Here is a 16,255-nt window from a genome sequence, read left to right on the forward strand (position 1 = left end):
TTTAAAGATTTGCAAAAAAAATCATGTTTTAAAAAAATTGTTAAAGCATAAAATAATGGTTAAAGTGGTTCCAGGTCTTAATGGGTTAATACTCTTTTCTCCTTGTGAGATGAGAAAAGGCTGGGAACGAGCTCGTTAAAGGAGAATTCCGGAAGAGTGCTTTTCTTACGGCAATCTGACGTTATCCAATCCATTAACCAGTGGTTGAGATGAAAAAGTCAATTTCTAGTGAGTTCGTTTTGACCGGAGGGGGTGGGATTCAACGGCTGTTCGCCTCTTTGCGGCAGTCCGTTATTGACAACACTCTGTGTACACATCTCCGCCACTATGAAGGACATATGTAAACGGGGAAAAGGAACCGTCGAGCGATACAATTAAGCGATTTAGCTTTAAATCCCACCGCTCGTGGTCGGAGCTGCCCAGGACTCGAGATAAAAACTTTTATAATAATGTACCGATTGTTCTGGGATATCATAACATCAGATTAACATGGTAAAGCAGCCAGTTCGGAATTCTCCTTTAAGGGACAGGAGAGAGATGGTCTTTGTAGGTGCCATGTTTTCACACTAGGGATGGGACGATATGAAAATGTCATGTCACGATTATTGTAACCAAAGAAATTGCGATTTATGATCTTATAAAATAATAATATAATCAAAATATCGCCAACATCCATATTTTATACTTTGGCTTTTCAAAAACAACTGGAGGCCTGACAAAAAATGGAGGGATCGCTGCCAGTCAAAGTGACTTACTGGCCAATCACAGCACCTCTTGGGTCTCTGGGACTTATTAATTCAATTCAACAGAGCTTTATTGGCATGTTTCCATCCAGTTCCTGATGTTGCACGCCTCAGCTGTTCTTAGAGGCTGCGTACGAAAAGACCCGCCCCACCTGCCTCTGATTGGCCTACCAACTTCCGTTTCTGTGACGCACGTGGAAGCGATGTACGCGGAAGCAATGCAGAATCCCCAAAACTCGCGTCCCGCGATGCATATGCCCCAGTACAGAGCCGAAGGAGGCGTCTACTATGCCTACATCTCTCACACCGTTAACCCGGAGTCCCGGATACATAAGAGATATGACATGGGATTACATAAGGCCCTAATGAAAAGTCAATGCAAACACACACACACACACACACACACACACACACACACACACACACACACACACATGCGTGTGGCTCATTTCGCAGGACATCTGCTGTTGTTTACCACCTGGAGCCTTGCGAAAGGTCACCTGTACTACACACGCAAGCAAAGAACTCACACACACAAGCACACATGCACATGACATTCTCCAGCCCACCACCTCCTGACATGCACATCTGACAGACAGCATAGTAAATGATGACATCCATTTCCAATTCTCTGTACTAGTTATTTTGTAGATTTTTAAGACAAAACATACATTAACCACTTCAGCCCACTACACTACCACTAACTACATTTTTGCAATTTGAAAACAAAAAAATATTTTTGGAATACATTTTACTCATTTGAAAACATTCTGCATAATCTACTTTTGGTGCATAATCTACTTTTGGTACTTATAAATACATTTTGATACCAATGCTTTTGTACTTTTACAAAAGCAAATCTTGAATTGCTGACTTATACTTGTAACAGAGCATTTCCAAATTGCAGCATGATACCTTTACTTAAGTAAAACATTAGTACTTTTTCCACTTTAAAAAATGTTCGGACTTAATGTTTGTTGTACACCAGGGTCAAGCTTCACAGGATGTGATTGTCTAGCGGGACGTTTGTTGAAATTAACTCATAAATAGCACTGCTCACTTCACACTAGGCGTGATTTTTTTCTTCAGATCGGGCTGAAACCTTGCTATTGTTCTCCCCCTGATTGGGGTAAAACCTTGCCGACATCATAGACTGACCACATGGAAGTCTGGGATCCACATGAAGTAACGCTGTTATTAGACCCCATTATACTTAGAGTAAAGTTTATTATGTATTTTATCCTACCTAATAAGGTAGTCACATAATGACATTAGAACAACAATGTAATTGCCCTATATAATGAATTGTGCAACGAACATTTGCGACAACTCCACTCGACTGTAAAAGACTACTGGAGACTAGCTTGCAACACCTGCTTAAACAGATATCAATCTTTATTGTGAAGAATCAATCAAGGTAAAAGTCATGACTATTCAATCAAGGTCAGCGAGCAAGAAGGGCTCAAAGAAAGCCGTGAAAGCCGGAACTAAGACCGGGCACAGGAGGACGACCAGGAGGATGAGCTATGCCACCTACGTGAATAGAATCCTGAGGCATATCGAAGGTAACTTCACCATCTCTTCCAAGGCCATGGCGATCGTAAACTCCTTTGTCAACGACAACTTTGAGCTCGTCGCCGGCGAAGCCTCTCGACTGGCTAACCGCAACCAGCGCTCCACCATCTCGGCCAGGGAGATTCAGTCCGCCATCCACCTCATCCTTCCCCGCGACCTGGCCACGCAAGCCCAGGCCAACGGCACCAAGGCCGTCAGCCAGTACAACAACCCGGAAATTGCCAAACACATGGAAAGCTGAAGAGATGGATCATGGTCATCGGTTCAACAAAAACCAGGCCAAAACCAGGTCGCGATGCTGCAAGGCAGCAAAGACGAAAGAGCAAGCTACACCAGGTAATGGAAAGTGGTCAGCCCAGCAGAGCACGGAGTACAGAGGCTCGTCTGAATCACCATGCTGACATTGTGGGGTCAGTCGCCCAGAGTAGGCAGGCTTGGGTCTGTCTTGCTCCACCAGAAGAGCTGGTACAAGGCTATCATCCAAGGACAGAGGAGGAAACCTGGCACGTCGCCATGAACAAGCAGGGCAATTGTATGAAGTGGGGGGTCATTCACACGTGGAAATACAGCCAAACTTGAGCATGCCCTGTCCTCGTAGTGGTGATGACCAGGTTCTGACGCAGTTGGCAGGCGGTGTGGAGCACGCAAGAAAGAAGATGTCTTGGCCTTGTTTCATGCACTTTGTCAGGATAAGAGCAGAGGGATGAGGAGCAATGGTGCTCCAGCAACTGGGCGATGCAGGCGGACCTTGTACCTCTTTAACCTTAACGTCTCTTATTTTTGGGATGTCTTTGTGCAGAAGAAAGTAACCCAGAATAGTTTCCAAATAACTTTTGTTAAGTGTGTTTAAGTGGATGAGAGGCAGCTCAAATTCGGAGAGCTGCTCCCCCCGATCAGGCTGATATTTGCCAATATTGTTTTTTTTTTTCAGATGGGACTGCCACCATTTGTTTTTTTTCCTACAAAGGGGGTTCCACCTACTGGGAGATGCAGGCGGCACCTTAACCTCTTTAACCTTGACGTCCCTTATTTTGGGATGTCATTATGCAGAAGAAAGTAACCCAGAAAAAAAAAAAATCTAAATAATTTAGAAAAAGTGTGGTTTAGTCACACAACATCAGCGCTAGCTTAAAAAATATCAAAGCCCTCATCATCGAAATAATAAATGTTATACATTAGCCAAAATATATTTATCCCCCATCAGGCAAACATTTTTTTTTCTTCCATCAGGTTGAATGGCTGATCTGAACTTCATGACGCGTCGCGATGCAACATGTTGTGAACTTGTACTGTAGATCTATTTTCAGATAGCTTAAGAAACTAGCCCTTACCCGTTCAAAGATATGAGCTCCGAAAAGATGTGCAGTGTGTGGGTTATGGGATGTGCACTGTGCACACAGTATATGAGGGATGGAAAGTAACTTTAACTGGTGCTTGCATGATGTAGGAGCATCAATGTAAGAAATACCCGTTTCGTTTAATGGCTACAGAGATACTGTGTACCCCCCCACCCGCCTGCACACATACACACACACACACACACACACACACACACACACACACACACACACACACACACACACACACACACACACAGAGCTGGTTAAACATGTTGCCTCATGCTAGATGCAGAATAGATATGCCTCATGCTAGATGCAGAATAGATAGTAGATACACCATAAAAATGCTAATATACAGCATATGATTTGTGAAAGTGACAAATGGGCTTCACAGTTATGTCAGGTGTGTTCATATGCTAATGGTGATGCGATTTCAGATCAATTGCTCCAGCCACTGAGGAGAAACGCAGTGATAGACAGACAGACACTCAGACAGACAGACATTCGGAAAATTATATGTTTGATAGCCAGTATAGAGATTGAATTGGAAACCAAGCCATGGCCCATGATAAGACAAAATATATGTCCGTACCAAATAACAGGCAAGCTTAAAGCTTGTGCTTCCAATGTCTGTCGGATCCATTTGGCTCCGTTTGTACACTCTCGGAGTTAAGGGCCCTACAGATGAGCAGCGGTTGCTGCGGGGGCTCCCGCTAGGATCAGGTGCGGCCGTGCCGCGGTGAGACAAACACACTCGCTCAGCGAGTAAACGCTGCACAGTATTTCACAAAGATGAAAACAATCCAGCTCTCACCACCCACGTGTGCATGCACAAACGAGGAGATTTCACGGGACCGCGCCCCCTCGCCTCAACACCCCTAAACTTCTCTGCGCGGCCGAAATAGCTGCCCGCCTCTCATTGAAAATGAATTACTAGGACGCAGTGACCGTGTATCGTCTGGAGGGCCCTTTATACAGATCTGTTATAGTCATTCAGTGTTAGCTCTTTATGTGTTTCTGGTAATATTGTCCTTAAATATAAATTGAACTTCATCAAAGATGTCCATCGTCCACCACAAGATGATGACCCCTGGTTTTAAGTCTATGTATGGATTCTGATATACCTCTTTGTGTTTGCAGGCTGCCTGTTTGAGAAGAAACTCTGTGGCAGAGACCAGCTGTGCTCTGACGGTCAGTATGTTGGGTTGATGGCATTATACACAGTACCTGATATCTGATCCCAACATGTACACTAGTTAATGTTCATTGTTTATTTCAGATCCCCATTTGTTACTGTCAACGGTGACTATTCCTCCTGGGGCCAAACCGTACAATTAAATGTCATATCAGTATTTAATGGACACAAGATCTGCATACCAGCATTGCATACATCAAGAAAATAAAAATAAAGAACCAATACAATATACACATTCATGCACATACCAAAGACCAAAAACAACGATCATCGTTAAGGAAGAAAATATATATTAAAAAGTAGAATATAACTAGTAGTTCATGCAGAGTTAATCAGTTTCATTTTCCAGAGTGCCTGCCGTGAATTTCAATTTACAGTTTAGCAGACACTTAACCTCATAGTGGGATCTGGGGACCCCCATGGGGCTAAAGGGGGGTTGCTAGCTGCTGTATAAATGACTGATAGCTAGGAACCAAGCATCCAACAGTGTGGGGAAAATCTCGCTTTTCCGAATGCACAACATTTCGAAAACGGAGCGTCGGCAGGTATCGCTACTCACCCCACGGAGGTTAGGGTTAGGTTTGGTTGTCGAAAGGATGACTTGTAGAAATAGCGACACGCTTCCGTAACCGAGCAGGGGCTTCAAAGGTGTAGGACAGGGTTTCCTAAAGTGGGTGCCGTGGTATAATTTGATAATATTTGTAATTCATCAATATCACTTCACTATGCTAGTAAAACAGACTTGTACTTGATGAGTTATTTTTCCATCTACGGCCAACTTTCCCCCCAGAATAGCGATGCTGGGGTTCAAGTGGTTAAACGTCAAGTATAAAGTTATTTTCAGTTCTGATCAGTACTGATATTTCTCTGTGACATAGCCTACCGTATCTCAGGTGATTCTAAAGATTAACACTGTAATTCAGGGGTGCCATGAATGAAAAATATATTTACAGGGGTGTCCTGAATCAAAAAAAGTTTGAAAACCCCTGGTGTAGGAGATCGTGATGGTGTACACGGACGCGCCATGTGCGGGGCGGATCCTCAACAAGCTCCGGGGTCAATGTAGAACACTGGGGTGTCCACTTCCCTCCTGGGGGTTCAGACGCTGCCTCTCCAAGCAGAAACACTGGACCTTGTTAAACTAATTGTCCAGCGTCGAAGGGAACCACGTTGTACGAAGAGATACAGATGGCAGGGTTATCTGTTGGTTTCCTAGCTCTGTAGAAGCCGGTGCTGTCCCACCTGGGACCACATATAGATCTCTGTCTCTCTGTAGATGGCTCTCTGTGTATCTTCTTCATACGGCACAGTTAAGAAGCAGGAGTTAAACTATTAATCTGGCTGGTCGAGTCATCATTTTGATGTCAGAACAGGTCAGTTATATCCATATCTGGAGTCTGTGAGGTCAGATGTAGAGGTATTGGTGGTATTATTGGCCAGCCAATGTCTTGGCCATATATGGAGTGTGACATGAGGCGTCCGTGAGGTCAGATGTAGAGGTATTGGCCAGCTCCATATGGAGAAAAAAAGTTCACTTTTAGACCAATTTTAGACATGCATCTAATAAACTATAGTGATGCCTGGTTCCCGAGGCTAAAGAGGGACTGACTGGGCGAGGACATGGAAGCAGTAGCATCGCTGTCAGACTGAACGTCTTGTCGGCGTTGCACTCACCTGAATTTTTTGGCAAGTAGAAATTAATTTGGGTCTTGCAGGGTTAAATCCAATAATTAATTCCACTGTTCCACAAGAGGACATATCTTCAGAATGTCCTTCCTAAGAATATTATAGACAGATTTATGAAATGTAAAAAAATAAATGGGGCCACATGGCATCTAAATATTTCTAAATGTTTCTACAGCTACAGCTAATTCTCGATAAATATAGCTCCAGTTCTCATTAAAAAAAAAGATCATGGTAGAGGCTGTGTGGAGAATTGCCGAAATCTCAAAATGGAAAGCATGTTTAATTCCAGTATAATATTCTCATGTAGTTATTATTAAACATACATTTTCAGTTGCCACGCAGTCTGTGTATGGTTTAATGAACATTTTGATCACCCAGCCTTACATATTTGTCTGCCATATATTTCTCAATTTCCTCCTGTTCCAATTCCGGAAATGCCAATCGCCCGTCCCCAGTTTCTGCTGCTACTACTTCTGCTGCTGCTTTTTCTTTTTTGCGGGGTGTTATTTTCTTCTGTTGGTTGGTCATGGCTGCCAGTTCCCACCCGACGTTGTGTGGGAGTCCTGTCTGCTCGAGCTCGTACTGAATGACTGCGCGCTTGCATAATGCCTTCAGAGTAGGATGTAAATCTAATATGTACAGGCTATCGTCCTCCTCTTCAGAGGAGAGGATGACAATGATGGCCTCTCCCACCCTACAACAGCACACCCTAGACATCCTCTTCGAACGCGGGCCTTCTCCCTTGGGCGCAACCCTCTTCCAGGAGAGGCTTTCTAAGTTGAATTTCCACAGATCTAAGGGTGATTCTGGAACGTTGTAAGCACCAAATATGTACAGTTCACCGTTGTAGGTAAAGGCTGAATGACACAAGTGTTGTTGGGGAAGAAAGCGTTCGGAAGGCGTGCTTAGCCAGCAGTTGGTCGCTGTATCAAACACTCTGATGTTGTTGTAGTGGGTCCCCTGGTCCCCTTGGCCCCCAAACACAAACATCTTTGTCCCGATGATGGTGGCAGAGTGACGGGAGCAAGCGTGTGCCAGAGTTCCCCTGGTGGAAATTGAAGACCAGACCATCGTGGCGGCGTCCAACTTGTAGATTTCATTAGTGTATTCAGTGGTGTATCCTCCGTAGATATACATGACCTTCCCCAAGACACTGGCGGAATGGCCAACCCTCTTCTCCGGGACGGTCCCGGAAAACACGGGCATGGACCATCTCTGGGTGTCAACGTCAAACGTGTAAAGCTCATTGCAGGACCCTCCCATGTACTTTACCCCTCCCCAGATGTAAATTACGTCTCCCATCAGCACAGCTGTGTGGCCATGGCGCTTGGTGGGAGGAACCACAAGGGGATCTTTTCTTCTTCCGGTTTTCACTGGTTGCAACTTCTTCCAGCGCAAAGACACTGTGTTGAAGGCGTGGATGGACATTTGATAAAATGTCCATCCACGGCAGTCCCCTCCACAGGTGTACACCATGTGCCCCAAAGCAACAGCTGGTTGATGGTGTCTCTCTTGTCTTTTCAGATGCAATGTCCAGCACAACATTTTCTCAGACCAGCACAAATACAGATGAAATTTGATTAATCAAATGTTGCCCTGTAAGACGATGTTGTGATGTAGTGCGCGGTTCAGCGGAAAAAACGTAATGGAAATCAGTCTGCAAAGCCAATTGGTTGACTTACAAGGAATCTGATGCCTGTTGATCGTCCTAACTTGACAAACTGATGACCAGCACAACCCAACCCAACCCAGCCCAGGGTGGCCACAGTACTACTATCGCTAAAGAATTGCTAAATGTGAGCTTTATTATATTTGACAATTCGTTTTAAAGACATGATTGTGATGACAACATTATGATGTTGTTGCATGATGACGTAACCGCTTTAACCGTTTATGCCTTACCTGTATATTTATAGTCTGGATGGCCAAAATGTCATGTGAAGCTTGACCAATCCTCAAGCTTAAACCTCACCAAACATAGAGGATTAGTTCCAGACGGACAGACATTCGGTCGATAATTAATAGTTATTACTAGACCGGTGCCAGTTGGGCAAAATGGTCACCATTGACATCTAGTTGTGCAATACCACCCGGTATCCGTTTGTCTGTCTGTGTCCCTTTTATGCCCATAAATTATATGGAGATCGCTAAAGAATTGCTAAATGTGAGCTTTATTATATATGACAGTTAGTTTTAAAGACATGATTGTGATGACAACATTATGATGTTGTTGCATGATGACGTAACCGCTTTAACCGTTTATGCCTTACCTGTATAGTGTATATTTATAGTCTGGATGGCCAAAATGTCATGTGAAGCTTGACCAATCCTCAAGCTTAAACCTCACCAAACATAGAGGATTAGTTCCAGACGGACAGACATTCGGTCGATAATTAATAGTTATTACTAGACTGGTGCCAGTTGGGCAAAATGGCCACCATTGACATCTAGTTGTGCAATACCCGGTATCCGTTTGTCTGGCTGTGTCCCTTTTATGCCCATAAATTATATGGAGATCTCTAATCATTGTCTGGTTCTCTTTTATGCCCATATATGGTGATGCCCAATTTCCCATACTTTTCTCCTGTGATATATATTTTTGTCTGTGTCGTTTTCTTCACTGCACATGGGTTTTGGGATCAGATAGCAGCATGGTTGTGCAGAGAATGTTAGAGGCAGGGGCTGACATTTCTAAAAGGGCCTTTTGGTGAAAATATCGAAAATAGTAGACCTCCAAGCTCACAACATGTAATGCTTCGACTGCGACACGTTGTGAGCTTAGAGGTCTGCTATTTTCGGTGCTTGATACCATACTGAACTAAGCATAATCAAGTCAATACTGGACTTGTGGCGTACGGCATGAATCTCTACACAGAGAGGGCAATGCTTTAGATACATTATAGATGACTGGTGTCATAGACTGACCACTTTCAACATAAGATGCTGCATTCAAGTTCAGGAGAGTTTGGACAAAGCAAATGGCATGGATGGCACTTTTTACAGATGGATAAAAGGGCAAGAGCTCAAGCCCGCTTTGATGTCTATGTGTGCACGCACGTGCCTGCTCTCCAATTCTGTTTGTCTCGATGAAGGGTTTCTAAAGCTCTCTCACCCCAGGACAGGAGGAAACAGTGTTGCTTTCGGGTAAACAACAACCACAGCATGCCTCAATACGGTACAGTTAGCTGGCTGTGGGCTCTCAGCACAGCGCTGTCGAGTCATCTCTCATCAAAATACTGCTGGGAGACCGAAAGAACGAGGCAGAGGAAAGAGATGGAGACAGTGAGAGAGCAGGCACGTGTGCACACATAGACATCAAAGGGGGCTTGAGCCCCTGTCCTTTTACCCTGTCTGTAAAAAGTTCCCTCTCCAGACCATGAATGCAGTTTTTACTGTGGTGAAAGAAATGCAAATGCTCTCTTTCCATGCCGTACCTGAAGGCAGCGTTCAAGAGAATTGCCTTGTCCAAGCTCTCCTAAACTTGAATGCAGCATCTTATGTTGAAAGTATTGCCCTCTCTGTGTAGAAATCCATGCTGTTACGCCCACATCTCCAGTATTCACTTGATTACGCTTAATTCAGTGTGGTATCAAGTACCGAAAATAGCAGACCTCCAAGCTCACAACGCGTCGCGCTCACCAAAAGGCCCTTTTAAAAAATTCAGCCCCTGCCTCTCAATAGAGAGGCAGGAGAGAGAGAGAGAGAAATCCTACAAAACAGAATAAGAGGAAGAGAGAGATGGAGAGGGATATGTTGAATAAAACATGTAAACATTTCACATAGACCTCTTCATATCGAATCACGTCAAATGTATTCATGTAGCAGATTAAATGTAGTGTGATACAGAACAATATGAAGCAGAACAGAACGGAACGGTCAGTCACAAACAACATTCAGTTATAGTAGAAAGAACAACGAGCAAACCCTCCTTGTTAAGCATAATAGTACAAATTCAACCATCGGGGGGATTAAAAAAGCTTGTGAATAGCAAAGGGTCTTGAGGGCACGGTCACACTGCACTTTGAGGGTGGATTCTGCTAATGCAATTCAATGGGAATGTTCTTTTTTTGTTTGTTTTTTCAGCAAACTCATAGAAATGCATTGGCAGAATCTGCCCTCATAGCTTAGTGTCCTGAGCTGGACATAAAAGACTCAACAAAAGGATCTGACAGAGAAGGCAATGCGGTTCCAGCACAGCTTAGGGGCTGCGACAGCAAATATCGACCTCGTTCCGAAATATTGCCACGTAATATTTGTGTTCTGTGTGGATGATGATACTTATGATGACACTGTAACAATAGTTATTATGTAAAGAAATATGGACAAATTGATAAAGTGATGAGTGAAACAATTCGGCAGTTTCTCTCTCCTTCATGGGAAACCTCAGACAGAGGGACGGCTGTTACAACTATCTGAGTTTCCTGCCTCTTGCCGTTCTTCCTTCCGGTAGAAACGTGTGTGTGTGTGTGTGTGTGTGTGTGTGTGTGTGTGTGTGTGTGTGTGTGTGTGTGTGTGTGTGTGTGTGTCCGTGCGTGTGTGCGTGCGTGCGTGCGTGCGTGCGTGCGTGCGTACGTGCGTGTGTGCATGAGTCATTGGTGGAAAAAAAATCACACCCGTGTGAACTGAGCGGTGGTTCCCCCCCCCCCCCCCCCCCCCCCCCCCCCCCGTGTGTGTGTGTGTGTGTGTGTGTGTGTGTGTGTGTGTGTGTGTGTGTGTGTGTGTGTGTGTGTGTGTGGCCTGGCCTGAACAACAGCGCCCCTCCCTTAACATGTGTGGTCAGAAAAGGTACTACACCACAGGCTTGAGGCTACATACAGACCCACATACAAACAAACAAACATACCTACACACACGGCTACGCTATGGAGACGGTGTGACCACCGCTCAAAAAGTACAATTTTGAGTATGTGTAGGCTACTGGAGTATTTCCATTTTCCAATACTTTTCTACTCCACTACACCTCAGTTCCAAATATGGTACTTTTACACCACTACATTTATTTGAAAACTTTATTACTAATTAACCTACTTTGTTGATTTTGACTATTATTACAAAATACTTTACCCACTTCAACCCTAAATACATTTCAGCCATTTGAAAATAGCAGATCTACAAGCTTACAATGTGTCACAATGTGGCGCATTTTGAGCTTGTAGATCTGCTATTTTCAAAAAGAAAAAATGTATATATGAATTTCAAAACTTGAAATGCATAATGCATAATGATGAGCTTTTTTACCTGAAATTTGGTAAATCATCTCTATTTTCACGGTAGTGACTGATTCAATTAAAGCTCAGGATTTTCTGTGCACAGACACCACAGTTGCGTGGCAACATGTCTTGTATTGTTTGCCGACGTGGACAGGGCTTTCCTGTGGGATGTCATGGATATGCCAGGAGGAGTTCATGAGGCACGGGCTTGTGGACGTCAATCATGCTACTGTATGTAAGCGTGCGCATGAGTCGCGCACGCATGTGTTCATTCTGCCGGAAAGAAGCGTGGGAGGAGGTCGAATGGGAAGGGGAAATTGCGTTGCTTCCGTGGTCAAGCGCTTAAGTAGGGGCGACATGTTTGCTATTACATATCATCGTTGTCGGGTGGAAACCTTGTATGTCCAAAACTGTTCATTTTGTATTTATCATTTTAAAAACGATTTAAGCTCGTGAAAATAGCCAATCTTCAAGCACACAACGCCTCGCACCACGAGGCGGTGTGTGCTTGTAGATCGGCTATTTTCACAAATTTTGTGCGACAGTCTTGTATGATGAAGCAGGGCTTTCATTTACGAAAGAACACTATATTTTGAAACTTGGAGATACAAGGTTTCCGCCCGACAGTGACGATATGTGCATGTGGTGTGTGTGTGTGTGTGTGTGTGTGTGTGTGTGTGTGTGTGTGTGTGTGTGTGTGTGTGTGTGTGTGTGTGTGTGTGTGTGTGTGTGTGTGTGTGTGTGTGTGTGCGCGCGTGCCTGTGCGTGTGCGTGTGTGTGTGTGTGTGTGTGTGTGTGTGTGTGTGTGTGCGCAGTCTGTTTGTACAAATGTAAAAATGTATTCCTGAATCAGACTGAAGAGAGAGAGAGACTGAGATATCATCAGAGATATCCATGGACAGTAATGGATAAATCATTCTCCATTGTATGACGGCTTCACACGCAACGAAAATAGCCGACACGCAAGCTCACAAGTATGAATGACAGAGAGAGAGAAAGAGAGTAATAAATGATAACTTAGAGAGTGAAGGAGAGCGAGACGGAGAAAGAGAGGCAGATAGAGGACAAAATTGGTGGTGAAAATGAGAGAGGAGGCTGAGGAATACGTATAGAGGACGATATAGGGGAGAAAAAGAGCAAAGCGAAGTGGCAACAACAGAGTACATTAACCCATTGTTTTATGCTTCAGCTATTACAAAATATACTGTAGATCTGCTATTTTTTATTCTATGAATGTCTTCTAAATCCTTCTAAGGTTTTTGAAAAACGCATGTTTCTATGTCAGTCGTTCTCAAACATTTTTATGTCAAGGACCCCTAGTATTTGGCCACCGACCCCATCTAAAAATATTATGTATCAGGGACCCCCCAGAAGCAAATATTTGGGTCACAAATGTTTTGCTTTAAAAAAAGATTTGCCCACAAAATAATAGATTTCTCAAAAATAGCAGATCTACAAGCTCACAGCGCGGCACCGAGTGCCGCGCTGTGAGCTTGTATATCTGCTGTTTTTCAACAGCTAACGTATAAAATAATTCCAGGACTTAATGGGTTAAACTAAGAGATAGAGAGTGATTGGAGAGAGAGCTAGGGAGGGAGGGAGAGAGAGTGTCAGAACAAACGTAAACAAGGCCTCTCTCCGTCAGCGGTGCTAGACCAATCCCGGCTCACCCTCTGTGTCTCTATGACAACAATGACATCAACTGCCTGACGACTGAGTGTCTCCCTCATGTGTAAGAAAGAGGGGGGAGAGAGAGAGAGAGCAAGCCAGGTGATGACTCACCAAGATATACACACCACACACCCGTGCACCTTATTACTGCCTGTGTTTTCCTGCATGCACATGTGTGCTTCTTCCTTTATTGACAAGCTTATGTCATTAAGTGTGGTGTGGGTTTATACGCGTTTGTGCGTGTGTGTGTGTGTGTGTGTGTGTGCGTGTGTGTGTGAGTGTGTGCACGCACGCACAGACTCCATGACAAATTCAATGGATGGTTTCCGCCTCAGTTGCACCTTGGTATCGATTGTACAAGTCTCTGTAACTCTGCTGGTGGGTTACGAACACAATATTCCAACAAAATGTATTCCCTCATATGGGTGTTTTGCAGTCGTGTAAAGTAACTAAGCACATTTACTGTAGGCTACTTTAAGTACAATTTTGAGTTATTTGTACTTTACTTGGGTGTTTCCAATTTCCAATACTTTTACTTCTACTACATTACATCTCGGATCCAAATATTGTACTTTTACTCCAATACAATTATTTGAAAACTTTAGTTACTAGTTGCTATGCAGATACAAATTATAATATTATAAAACATACATTAACAACTTTAGCCCTATTTTATACCCTGGCCATTAGAAAATATCTGATGCGGTGTGAGCTTGTAGATCTGCTATTTTCAGACATTTTGTACTTTAACTTTTGGTACTTTAAGTACATTTTGATCCCAATACATTTGTACTTTTACTCAAGTAAAATTCTGGAATGTTATTTGTAAGGGCAGGGTCACACCAATGTATGCATGGTTGCCAGCTTATTCTGCCAATGCATTTCAATGGGAATGGAGCGGATTTGGGACGGTGGTGGAGAGTGCCAGTGTCTGATGGTCTCCTGTACGTTTTGAGATCTGATGAATCTGAAAGCCTCATATTGTCGCAGAAACCTTGTACGGCCATCGTCAAAAACCATTGTTAACACTTCTCATTGGTTGAAAACAGACAGACTTGACCACTTTCTTTCCTTTTCCTTTTCTTTAAAAAAATAGCAGATCTACAAGCTCAGCGAGTCGCATCGAGACGCGTTTCTGAGCTCAGCCACAGTATTAGATCAGCTATTTATGGCACTTTTGTGTGACCGTATTCATGTGAGGGATTAATTTACATTTTACTGGGTGGAGAAGAAAAAAACTAAACATTAAATGTTTAAATATGAGGAGATATGAGGTTTCTGCCACCTAAGCACCTCATTGTCATGCTCATCATCACACCATTCATTAACCCCTCGTGCCCTGTGGACGGGGGCATTAGGAGTCAATATGTCCAGGGATGTGCAGAGAATGTTCAGGCAGGGGCTGAAATTCCTGAAAGGGCTTTGGGGAGAAAATATTGAAAATAGCAGACCTCCAAGCTCACAACACGTCACAACTTGTAGGTCGGCTATTTTCGGTACTTGATACCACAGTGAACTAAGCCTAATCAAGTCAATACTGGAGATTTGGTGTACAGCACAGATTTCTAGACAGAGAGGGCAATGCTTTCAACATAAGATTATGCAATCAAGTTCAGGAGAGTTTGAACGAGGCAATTCTCCTAAATGCTGCCTTCAGGCATGGCATGGAAAGAGAGGCATTTGCCTTTCTTTCACCATAGTAAAAGATGCATTCATGGTCTGGAGAGGGCAGCTTTTTACAGACGTTTAAAAGGGCAGGGGCTCAAGCCCCCTTTGATGTCTATGTGTGCTCGTGCCTGTAAGCACCTCATTGCCGTGCTCATCAAACCGTTCATTAACCCCTCGTACCCTGTGGACGGGGGCATCAGGAGTCATCAAATTATATCCGTACATGGACCAATGTGTCCGTCCGTGGCAAAGACTTGGGGCCCTATTTTCGTCCATGCCTTACCCGTTATCCCTAAACTCTTTTGCCATTTTTAACTATTTTGAAAAACACATTTTTAAATATTTCAAATAACTTTTAGATGTAGATCGGCTAGTTTTTTTAAAATGCTTTTCAAATTGAAAGAATGTAGGGATTGATGTAGGGAGTCATGATTTACTATGACTCTATGGCACATTAGGAGTCCACTAGTACTTGTGGTTCTCAATATTATTTGTTTTGCAAAGACCCCCATAACTCTGAGTGTACAATCTCAGCTTTTACAGACCTGTTATGGTCATCAGGGCTTTATCAAAGTGTTTCTGGTAAAATTATTGTATGCTCATTTTCTACTGGATATTTAAATTGATCGTGAAGTTAGCCTGCGTCATGCATTGGGATCAATTCATCTTTTATTTGCCGAGTTGCATCCAGTACCATTTTAAACCCTCTGTAATTGGTAAAACGGATCTGGAAATAACATACTTCATACGCGTGAATCAAAACAGCGGCGCAGTTCTGACAATGGAAGCTTGTGATTGGAAGAACCGGAGGTAGGGAGCGCTCCGTTGCATTCGCCTGGACCGTGCGGAGGTACCGATTGAGAGCTCACTCGTGTATAGGTTATAGGTTATAGGAATAGGCCTACATGCGATGTTTCATGACATATAACACAATAAATAATCATAAACATTTTATATTTATAAGGTCAAGTATTATACTTAATAATTGGGGTTGGGACTTACAAGAAGTTAAGAACCATTATCATAGTTATTATTGCGACCGAAGGTCGCATATACTCTGAAGAATCGTGTCGCTTGAGTGTCCTTCCTTCCTTCCTTCCTTCCTTCCTTCCGTATCCTCGTGACCGTCCTTCCGTATCCTCTGTGATGTCAGTGTGATGTCAGCGA

At 43.5% G+C, this 16,255-nt stretch overlaps 1 protein-coding gene across 1 annotated transcript in view; it reads left to right on the plus strand.

The window, feature by feature from the left end:
• Window positions 1-2,563: 2,563 nt before the first annotated feature.
• Window positions 2,564-16,255, plus strand: part of LOC308280223 (receptor-type tyrosine-protein phosphatase-like N) — a gene marked incomplete at both ends in the record, with an annotated part of 46,569 nt that continues 32,877 nt past the window's right edge. Inside the window, 2 exons of the mRNA XM_080720485.1 lie at window positions 2,564-2,654; window positions 4,799-4,849. Of these exons, the coding sequence (XP_080576611.1) occupies window positions 2,564-2,654; window positions 4,799-4,849 (142 nt within the window). The remainder of the gene's footprint in view (window positions 2,655-4,798; window positions 4,850-16,255) is intronic.

Source organism: Nannobrachium achirus (genome assembly GCF_963921795.1).
Source record: "Nannobrachium achirus genome assembly, chromosome: 24".
Taxonomy (NCBI): domain Eukaryota; kingdom Metazoa; phylum Chordata; class Actinopteri; order Myctophiformes; family Myctophidae; genus Nannobrachium; species Nannobrachium achirus.